We start from the raw sequence: 12135 nt of genomic DNA, 5'->3' as shown, positions 1-12135 counted from the left end.
TCTCTACGAAATTTAATCCCTTAAGATACCCTCTATCTTTCTCTACGAAGTTTAATTCGATCTTCGCCACGCTTTCCCTATCTTATTCTTTCTCTACGAAATTTAATCCCTTAAGATACCCTCTATCTTTCTCTACGAAGTTTAATTCGATCTTCGCCATGCTTTCCCTATTCTTATTCATTCTCTACGAAATTTAATCCCTTAAGATACCCTCTATCTTTCTCTACGAAGTTTAATTCGATCTTCGCCACGCTTTCCCTATTCTTATTCTTTCTCTACGAAATTTAATCCCTTAAGATACCCTCAATTCTTTCTCTACGAAGTTTAATCCGATCTTCGCCATTCGCGGTATCTTCAAAAACGAAAATCGCCATTATCATTACCATTCCCAAATTCAAACTTCCGTCTTCTCCAAATCAGAGACTTCCGGTCAATCCATCTAAAGGCACCTGGTCCCCACCCCACCCCTATCATTCTTCCTGATCACCGATGTTCACAGCAAGTCTATATTTTTTCTCTCCCTATCTTCCACAACTTACATACATTTGCCGCTAATCGTTTTTAAATGTTTGAACTTATACACTAACAAGCTTGCCTTCCCTATCTTATTCTTTCTCTACGAAATTTAATCCCTTAAGATACCCTCTATCTTTCTCTACGAAGTTTAATTCGATCTTCGCCACGCTTTCCCTATTCTTATTCTTTCTCTACGAAATTTAATCCCTTAAGATACCCTCTATTCTTTCTCTACGAAGTTTAATCCGATCTTCGCCATTTGCGCCGATCTTCGCCATTTGCGCCGATCTTCGCCATTCGCACCGATCTTCGCCATTCGCGGTGCTCCCGCCCTTTCCCACCCCCACCACCAATACCGGTGAACACTGTTCACACCATCTACACCGGATATGCCCTCCTCCCTCCTCCTCCCCCACCACCATTACGTGTCTCTCTCCCTCCTACCCCTCCTCCTCACATGCTTTCACTGTGTACTACACCTCCCCCCACCAAGACAAGCAGCAAGCGTCCCGCTGTGCTTGAGGAGACCTGTTGAGTCAAGTACATGAACACTCCAAACACCCCTCCCCGCTGGTGCTCCCCTATATTTCTGCACCCCCCCCCACATAAAAAGCACCATCCGAACGTGGCCGATGCCAGCACCGCCCCGACTGGCTTCTGTGCAGGTGGCACATAAAAAGCACCAACCGACCGTGGCCGTTGCCAGACCCCTCTGGCACCTGTGCAGGTGGCACGTAAAAAGCACCCACTACACTCGCGGAGTGGTTGGCGTTAGGAAGGGCATCCAGCTGTAGAAACACTGCCAGACCAGACTGGAGCCTGGGGCAGCCCCTGGCTCCCCAGACCCCGGTCGAAACCGTCCAACCCGTGCTAGCGCGGAAAACGGACGTTAAACGATGATGATGATGATGATGATGATATAAAGCTTTCACAGTTATACCACTTTCAATGCTTTGAAAATCAACAGAAGTTACAGCAAAGAAATACAAATACTAACTTCTGTTAATTTGGACATGGATACAAAAAGTTTTCTTTTTAAATCAAACTATTTCAAACTAAATCAATATTAATTTAATGAATAGAAACCTTTATAATGATAATAAAATCTAAGGAAAATGGTAATATATAATCTCAAGCAGATACTACTATAGGAGACATACTACTAAAGAAAGCTAGCTAACCTAACAAGTTGATATATAATCACTTACAGAACACATATTGGAAAAGAAATTAAAGCCAAAAAATTTTGAAATAAAAAAGTTTACTGCTAAAAGATTTTAAAAAAGTAAACAATGGAATAAAAATGTTTTCTTTTCAGAATTATTCATGGAACTTTATAGACATATCTTGTTGCCTGAGAATTAAAATGCTGATGTAATGATTGTAGATATTAATGTTGAAGATAGCTCCGCGTGACAAGTGGATAAAAAAAAAAATCAAGTTTTTCAAACATTAAGCATAATAAACCCTATCATTGGAAAGAATATACTAGACTGCATATTTTTTTATTTGTGTATTCACAGGTAAGAAGCAGAAAAAAATTAACCCCAAAACAACAATGACAAGATACACATGAAAAAAGTATATATTTATAATTCATTAACCAAGTGCAGTAGTAGTATATGTTAGAGAATAAATAGTCTCTACAGGATTTCTAAATTTGTTCTAAATTGCAGCCAAAGGTCTTTCAAATCACACCGTAACATTAAAAAAACATTGAATAATATGCTTTTAGTATGTTACACTATACCTGGAGACCCTCCCCCACCTCATAATGGCCATAGCTGGAATGACTTTGATTATAGGTCTGCTTAGTCAGCCTGACCTAGAGATAAATAACAACGTTAATGAATAGGGATGGAAGAGAAATGTCACTATCAATAATTGAAGAGAATCACAGCTATTAACCTTTCAATGCAATTTGTATAGATATTCATCAGAAAAACTTAGTACTACTTTCGTAACCTTTTGCTTGTTCTACATCCTAAGAAATGTGAAAAAGACATTAAAACTGATGAATATAAATCAATGAAAAACAGATGTGAGTTAAATGAAATGGCTCAAGAAGGAACTGAAATTACATCATAAGCACAGCTTTCAGGGAACTTGTCAATATTGAAATGTATATTAAGGTAACTGTTACAGTGACTTATATAATAGATTAATAAACAAAAATTCAATGACAATACAAATGCTTTACATACTTGAATAGAGTTCTATCAGATATAGTATAAGGACTGTTATAAAATCTATACATTACACAATTGATCCTCTTTACAAAGCAACATCAATAAAATAATACTTCTTATTTTCTTGATTTCAAATAAATTATTTTATTCTGAAATTTTCAGTTAACTTTTCTATAGATCTCGGTATGATAAAAACAGCCATTCAGAAACAAGTTATGTTATACGGGTCTTAAAATGAAAAAGTATAAAATTTATAAAAAATAAAAAACTTTTTTTTAAATCCTCTATTCTAACCAGGGATTATTTTACAGAAAGAGTAAATACACAAGGATATGACTCTATAATGTTTGTTAACTAACGAAAATCATAAACTGACACTGTTCAACAACAGATTTTTTTCTCTCTACTTTCTTTGGTTTGGTCAGAATAAAGGGGATATACTCGCCAACAAAACTGCATAACTGAATAGTATTTTTTCTTTAAAACAAAGATATTAGAATCTAAGGAATTTTCTTTGTCTATTTGGAATTTTGTTTTTCATATTTGAACAAGCTAAGCAAAGAATACACTTAAAAAAAAAATAACAACATGACGAACTAGATATTTCATAAACAGAAATAAATCTGATCTTTATGTTGAAAAGTTGTGGCTGATAGATCGATGAAAACCAATTCAATAGTGTAAGTAAATAAATATTCCAAGTACAGTTATCTACTAAAAATCAAACCAAAACACATTTTTAGAAGTTATCAATATTCAATAAAAAATAAAAAAGTTGAAAGAACATTTTAATCAGGAAAGATAGTTGAAGGAAAAAAATACTATCAATAGAGTGAGTCAGAGAGAGAGAGAGTAACATAGAAGGTAGAAAGTTTAGGATCCTTTAGAAAAAAAAAATTAAATAGTGATGATAATTTTCTTTGTTACAGATTAGCAAACCTACAAATAACTTCACCCTCCAATATTTTTCTACAGTTATCTCTGATCTTCTTGCTGTAAACATCATGAAAATGTATATAGCAATATTTGACAACTAACTGGTGCTTAATCTAAATTGAAAATAGATTTCAATTAGTTTTCTTTTGATAATTTTTATCTATAAACTTGAAGTATATTGAAAAACTTAATATACTGAACTGACACAAAGTATAACTGAAATTAAAGTTCATTAAAAATTAAGTGAGGTTTTGTTAATAAAAAGAATGCATACCCTTATTTTCTTGTCAATTCTTTCATCAAAATCTTTAATCCTTAAGTGGCCTTGATTGACTACATTACTGTCAAAAACATCCAACAGCTGCCTTGCACGTTCACATTGATCTTCAAATTCTTCTTGACTTGTGACTGCAGCAGCACATAAAGGATCCCTGGTGAAAGTATCTGAGTTTACAGCAGAAACTTTGGAAATATCTCCAATGCCATCATGTTGTTGAAGAAAACTCTGCTTCTCCTGAAAATAATTGAACATATTTAATTAAAATCATTGATTACTTATACACACACACACATACAAATTGTTTTTCTTTTTTGTTCATTGGAATATTTTGAGTACATCAAACACACACACACACACAAATAGAAAAAAAAAATTCCAATGCAAAAAACAAAACAACAATTCAAAACCCCAGCAGTATGCTTAGTTGAAAAGAATGCTTTTCCTTCTAGGTACATGTTTTCAGAAAATATCAAATGTTTGGCTCACATTCTTTCATAATTAAAATCAATTTTGCTAACATCATTTCATAATTCTAAAAATAAATAAAATTTGACTATACATTTCATTGCCAGTTTCTGATAGTAAATAATATTTTTAGTTTTTAACACAGAATGATATTAACATTTTCTGAAACACAGATCATTGGCCTAAATTGCGCTTGTCTAAGACTTGTTCATCATTTGGTAAGTTGCTGTCATCACTTACAGATTGAAATATCTTTACAGAAAAGCAAGAAATATATATAAAGAAAATAAACTGTTGCTTTCAAAGTTGATAATATTTTTAATGAATAGAGAAGGCTAAGTAATTTAAATGTTATTTGAATGATTAACTTAAATTTGTATTTATGTAATGTAAGTTTGGTGCAAAACAGAGTAAAATATGTTACATGAGCAGAAACTAGTGTTAACTACTCATATCAACACTACCTAACCATCAGACATTGGAAATGGCAAAATCATTCCTATTTTGAAACCTTAGCTCTGCAACTAAATTACCATCACATGTAACTTCTAGCTCTAATGTTTGACTTCAAAAATTTCATGATGACTTAGCTCTCACTGACCAATCCACACATTTCTCTAACTCAATACACAGATTCAGCACACTACTCACAAAATTACCACACAAAAAAAATTCACAACAGATAATAAAAAAAAAAAAGAAAGAAAAAAAGAAGGAAAGAAAGTATTATCCTAACTACCATTATCAGCAAAGCTTTTCAGCTATTTCCCAATGCTCACCATATCTTTAAGAAGTAATACAAAACATTAACAAGCAATCTTTCACGTGCTAAGTTTATATAGTATACATATAAAACATCCAGGATTTTCAATGTTTTTAAGGGAGTATTACAAGGAGCTGTCCTCTCACCTTGTTTTAACCAATATCTACACTGACCTCTATGCCACCACAGATGTGTACAGCTTCATATACAGATGACATTTTCCCACCATTCGTGAAATACTTCATACATACATATATCAGAATGAAACACGGCTACAAAATAATAGACCTATGAGTCTTTATATACAGCTCGATAACACTCACAGTACATCTAGACAACATTAAAGACAAATGAATGAATGAATGCACTAACACAGTGCTCACAGGGACAACATCTAGCAAATAGCAAACAAAGTACAAACATTCAATCCATCATTGGTTAAGCCTGGTTGTGACTACTTCACAAAAATCCTCAACAAATTACAAAGAATACAAAACATTATATTTCACAACATCATAGGTTTCATATAGCTTATACTCATGGACCAAAAACAAGAAACAAAATTATCAATAATTTTACATTCTTAAATTTACATTTGATCACTAAACAAATCTGCAATCAGCTTTTGATTCCTAAGTATAGCAACATCACTTTTCTTCCAATCCTGATGACAAAGGCTAAAATATTTGCTCATTCCCTTTCCATATAAACTAAAGCTTCATACACAAAAATAAAACTTAAAAAGGGTTTAATTGCCTAAGTTCTCATTTAAAACAATGTTGTGTAAAAAATTAATGTTATATCAATGAAATTCAGACACTTATAATTAAGTCATGTTGATTAATAAGAGTAGGACATAATAGTTTAAATTTTATTTTACATCAAGTTTTAAATTCATGAGAGTGAAATTTCAAATTAATAGCAAACATTAGTGATAGATAAATATAACTAATCATCTTTGTCTTAAGGAATAGCAGTTGGAAATTATGTAAATATACATATCTTTCTTCCTCCCCTTCTCCAAGTTTAACAGAAATATAAAAGTTAAATATTTTGCTGATTTCATGTCAACTGCAATCAGTTTTCATTTTTGAATATTCATAAATTTCCAGTCCAGCAAATATCAAATGGTCAGAATTAAATTTAGTCATAACAAATTGGGAGTGAACACTATTATCTTTCATCATTCCGTTTTGTTATGTCTGCATGATTTCCCAATGTAAAGTTCTGAAAGATTGCCAAATCTACATGGTTGTTAAGTCTCAAGCATCTGTACTTACTAATAACAGTTCTTTCTAAATAAATCTCAGTTGAGATATCTTGTTATTTGTATATCTGCAGACACAAATGTTAAATATTTTCAATATACATATGCCTGGTATAACTGGTTTCATATTGTTGCTCTGAGTCCTACTTCCTTCTAGTTTTATTCCTACTGATACAACGTATCAGCTGTATTGTCGGAACAGATAAAAAATGGATTTAAAAACACCTAATCATTACTCAAAAAACACATTTTTGCAAGCAAAATCTTTGAATATCTTGTATATTTTATTACTTAGCTATGTTTTCTCCTCACTTTCTTAGCATCTCTAGTTGTACTTTCATATGACCTCTATTTGTATTTTCATATGACCCAGCTTAAAATGATAACTATATGAAGATGAACAAGTTTTTAATCTTTTCAGATCTAATAAAACATTTGAATAAACCTTTTCTTGGGAGATAAACTATATTTCAGATATAGTACAGTGCTTTTTAAGTTCTCAAGCACCAATGGATAACCTGGTGTTCAAATGAACTGTGCTTATCATAAAGCACAAAATATAAATGAAAAGAAAAAAAACAAGACAATTGCGAGAAATCACTCATAAGAACTAAAAATCTCTTTTTAGAGTGAGAGACATAAAGCCTGTTCTGTTACAGTAAAACTCAAAGATCTTTTTCTTTATTTTTACTAATATGTCTTAACATAGGACAAATTTAAAATTAACTGAAATCTTTTAATGTTATAAATATTGACTAACTTATCAGCTGTGCCAGTAGCACTGGTAGTAGCAATATTGGCTATTACCATCACAATTACATCTAACACTGTCGTTCAGATATTAAAGCAATATAACAGCAGTACCATGTTATTTATATAACCATTTACAGTGCCAACATGGCTGGGTGGATTGATTGGTTTCTGTTGGAGTAATTTTCACAGCTGTGTGTCTTTCTTATTGCTAACCACTCAAACATGAAAAATGGAACCTTGTTTTTGCAGTCAGGCCAAGTGGAGCAAGTCGAGTTATGTATCTAGTTTAGAGACACAGTACATGATGTAGTTCAGTACTTTAACTAAACAACCTGTGACGAATAGCAAAGTGCATAACTTTATGTACTCAAGAAAATATTTTCAATCTGTATTTCATATGTAACACATGTATCTAATTTACAAACAAAATTCAGCTACATTTATGTAAGACCTTAACCCTTTGGTATTTAAACCAGCTATACTCAGCCCTAATATTCTACTTGTTTTATGTTTAAACTGGCAAGACCCAATCTCTCACACCTACCCTACAATGCCATTCTAAAAACATACAATCACATCATCAAAATTTCAAAGCTACAAGTAATGCATGATTAATTCAAAACAATGTAGATAAATAAGCATTACAGTTGACAGAATAATCTGAATACAAAAGGGTTGAAGTATGTAAAAATAGGAAACTGGAGGAAAATGCAAATTGTAGATGGAACCAGTAAAATATACATATGATTAGATTTGTCTAGATACAATAGCATCCAGCAAAGAGAAAGCATCAAAACATTTTTCAATTAAATCATAACAAAGCATTTTGCTACCACTTGTAGGTATGAATACCAAGGAACTACAATAAACTCTGCAAAATATCTAAAGAGTAAATGAATCAGATTAAAATACTCAATGAAATTATAAAAATATCACATAAGTTCTCTACTATTTTTTTTACTAACATTTATGCCAAAAGATTTACTATAAAAGCATCTAAAGCTGGAAGTTAATTTAAAAAAAAAAAAAAAGAAAGCTTTGATATGAACACAAATTTACTGTTGGTATTCTGAAGCTATTTTAAAATTGATTGATAAAGAGAAAATGTATCTGCAATGTAACACAATGAACAAAGAGCCTTATACAAATAAAATTCTATAAAACAACAATAGTAGAACTAGAAAATTTAGAAAACTCTATCATCATCAACAGAAACATTGCTATTACAGTCATTGAGACAGGTTAGTGAAGATAGTACAAGGGGTTTGACGTGGAAGAATTTGAATTTAGCACTTAAAGTCAACAAAGTAGCTGCCTTAAAAATATTTGCTACTGGTACTGATAATTCACAATCAGAAAACCATAAGTGATTTTTTTTAAATTATAAAATTAGGCATTCTTGGAAGGAATCAATCTATCTTAGTAAAAGATTATACAATTTTATACCATTTAACTACTTATACTTTTGCATATAGAAGTAAACCACGGTAAGTTAACACACAGATGAACAATTTATCAGTCTTAACCAGCAGTTTATTTATTTATCTCCCCAGATAGAAGCTAGTTAAAGATAAAAATTAATAAAAATAATTCAAACTTAGAACACAAAAAAAAAAAAAAAAATGAAAGGAAAATGGTTATTTTACCAAATAGCTCCTATAAGAACAAAAGATATCTGCATGTAATTGTATTTCTGCTTTTGGTTGATTTATAAATTATATGCATGAGATGAACAGATGTTTACCAAAATATCTACGAAATTTTACTTTGTTTCAAATAATCTCCAAGTTAGAATTTATTCATGAATTAAACTTCAAGCAAAAACAGTACTTATTCTGCATGACCCAGAAAAAATAATTTGTGAATGACTTATAAGTAGAACATTTCAAATGTCTGTTGCTCCATGGAGTCTGTTTTCAACATTTTCCTTCATTTAGTAGTAAGTGAAACTACACAATCATAACAAAGAATTCTGTGATAAAGTTTAAATATTCATATTCTACAATGCAGAAATAATATTACCACATATACCTTTCTAGGATTAGAGCTATCATCAGGCAGGTAATAACTCTAGTCATTGGAATGTAGATATACACCTTGCATAAAATTGACTATATAATTGATTTCAGTAGTATATATATATATATATATATATATATATATATATATATATATATATATGAAGAATTGTTACATTCAGACTAAAGATAGGTAATGTCGTGGACTAAAATCAAAAGCCAATAAGCAAATATGGCAGAGACCAAAGAGCAAATTTGCAGAATTGGGGGGAAATAGTCTTACTGAAAAAATGACTTAGTTTTCAATAAATAAGAAAGAAATTAGAAGAACTTGGTTCTATATTCTCAGTTCAATAAATCAATAGGTACAAACAGCCTGGTAAGAGCTAGGATTTAGATGTACCAATTGAATGGTAAAAAAAGAAAAGATAAACATTTTTTAAAAAAAATCAACAGCAAAGGTACCAAAAGGGTTGCCTAAAGATAGTTTCAGGTGCCTGGATGCTAGAGGAACTGGCATTAAAAAACACAGTAGCAAATGCAGAGAAATGATATAAAAAGTTTATCTACTGGCAATAACAAGTTTTGTTTCTCTCTGCAAAATGTGAAAATGTAGTAAGTGGCATGCTGATTATAGGATAGGAGTGATAAATATTAGGAAAAAATATTAATCTTAAATATTAGAAAATGATAATGTTTATTACAAATTTAACGCTAAAAGATTTTGAGTTCTTGATAAAACAAAAAGAAAAACCCTTTTTCCAAATGAGAGAAAAGAAAATTATATCACTTCCGAAGATCCATCTAAACATTATTCAGTTCAGATTCTTCTTCTTACCTGTTAGTTAGGATTAAAGGAATTGCTCATGGCCCTTTACAGGGTCACCAAGTCTATGAATGGGAAAAGGAAAATATTCCTTAAACTGGGTATCTGGTCTGAATACCTGTAACAGATAGGCTTCACTAAAGGTAGCCAAGGACCATGTGGTAATGTTAAACTGGATAACTGGTAAGTTTATGACCAAGATAATATGCTGAGGGCCTGACATTGCATATATGCTGAGAAGACAAATGTGTCTTTGTTTATTCAAGCTCAAATTTTCTAGTAAAGCACCTGGTATCTGCTTTTTTTCTTTTAGAAGGATCTTTTGCCTATTGTGTAATAGGGATTGAGCTGAAATCTATGCTGTTGTCTCAACAGAATTATTTCTTAAAAGTATTTCAAACAAAAACTGAAATGGAGATGATCTTTCTCTTTGAATATACATTTAAGTATTCCTGCTATTGAACCTCATATGTAATGACATTTTTATAGCTATTTCTACTTAAAGGACAGTTTTATTACAATAAATTGAATTGTAAAATGAAGGGACTTCAATAACACTTATCCACTCAGACATTAACATTAAGTTATTGCTTAGATTAAATGAGAAATGGTAGTGATATGATCAATGGATCAATACTTCAAATCAATATTCTAATATTTTACTTTTATTTGCTTTATTTATTGGTTTGATGAATAATTCAATAGATGAAAACAAAACAAAACATAGATTCTCATAAAATACTTTTTTGTTTTCAACAACTTTTTTTTCTATTTTACAGAAGAACAACTTTCTTGAAAGCATTGCAGGTTAAAAATTTGTAATATACTTCTAAATATATATATATTTTTTCAATATTCACAAATATATTAATTCCTTAAAGCAGAAATAATAAAATTACATACAGACATTCACACATTGTGTGTATGTCTATGTATGTTTATGAGATGAGGGTGGGTGAGTATAGAAAATAGTTAAAAAGCAAAACCAAAGAAATTGCTTTTTTTTGTTAATATATATAGCAAAAATTACAAAAAACAAAAATATATTTTTTATATGTAATCTTAGTTTAAATATTTGTAATTAAAAAAATATTAATTTGCTTTAGATAAAAGGCAGAAATAACTATTTCATATGATGACAGTGGTGATTATCATAACAATGAATGTTTTAAAGATATATATATATATATTATATAGTGTGACTCAGTAATTAATGAGGTAAATTCCAGGCATATAAATTGAAAGTGGCAGTTTGTGCTCAATTAAAGCACATTCTTTTCATTGCCTTAGTCAACCCAGTGGAAAATACCCATCCACTTTCATTCACAAAATATCCAACAGTAAAATACTTTTGCAAACACCTAATTAAACACATGTAAAATTTATCCAGTTTTTATACATAAGGGTAAGCAAGTGTAAATTTAAAAAGCATTTTAGACATTTTAAGGGAGATACACACCTTCAACAAAAATCCAAATTACAAAATATTGCTCTTAACTATTATCAGTTTTATTTTCAACATTACTTTTTGTTTTAAGATGATACAAAATCGTGAGATAGCAACATCTTGCACAGCTCCAAGGCACAACTTAAAATTTTTTTTCTTTTAATATTCTTAAACTGTTTTACACTTTCATATTTTAAATGGTTTCAGTTATTGCCCTATGGCCACACAGAGACACTGCTGTCAGGAGTTTTAGTCGATCATATAGATATCGCTACATATTTCAGAGTGATGCTTATTTTATCAGTCTCTATTTTTAAAACCACTAAGTTACATAACATAAAAGGATAAAGTATAAAGCTTCTGTCTACTAAAAGCTGTTCTAGAAGACATGTCACCAATGTCCCTTGCATTGGGATTGAGTTTGAAACCACATTATTGTAAAGTGAACTTCTGAACCACACTTCCATAATTACACCTATATATAGGTTAAATAGGTGAAGCCATGAATCTGAAAGATTCCTACATCATTGATGTGACAGTTCTGTCATACAGCTCCCTAAAATGAAATGCCTCACCTGCATATCAAAATATTAACTGCATTATATTTTCACTAGAATATTTATCATTGTTTCCAAGTAATACCGCTTATGTCACACTCTCAGGTTAGGTATTATG

The 12135-nt window shown here is 31.0% G+C and overlaps 1 protein-coding gene across 8 annotated transcripts in view; it reads right to left on the bottom strand.

Moving 5' to 3' along the window:
• The window catches only part of LOC115232614 (dystrophin), a 744226-nt gene that overhangs the window by 415653 nt on the left and 316438 nt on the right, over positions 1-12135 (bottom strand). For all 8 annotated transcript variants that reach the window (XM_029802603.2, XM_036512501.1, XM_029802605.2 and 5 more), the window contains one exon: positions 3916-4155. In XM_029802603.2, coding sequence (XP_029658463.1) covers positions 3916-4155 — 240 coding nt within the window. The remainder of the gene's footprint in view (positions 1-3915; positions 4156-12135) is intronic.

Source organism: Octopus sinensis, linkage group LG2 (assembly GCF_006345805.1).
Source record: "Octopus sinensis linkage group LG2, ASM634580v1, whole genome shotgun sequence".
NCBI lineage: Eukaryota > Metazoa > Mollusca > Cephalopoda > Octopoda > Octopodidae > Octopus > Octopus sinensis.
Note: the sequence above shows the minus strand (reverse complement) of the source record. Positions and strands in the feature narration are given on the sequence as shown.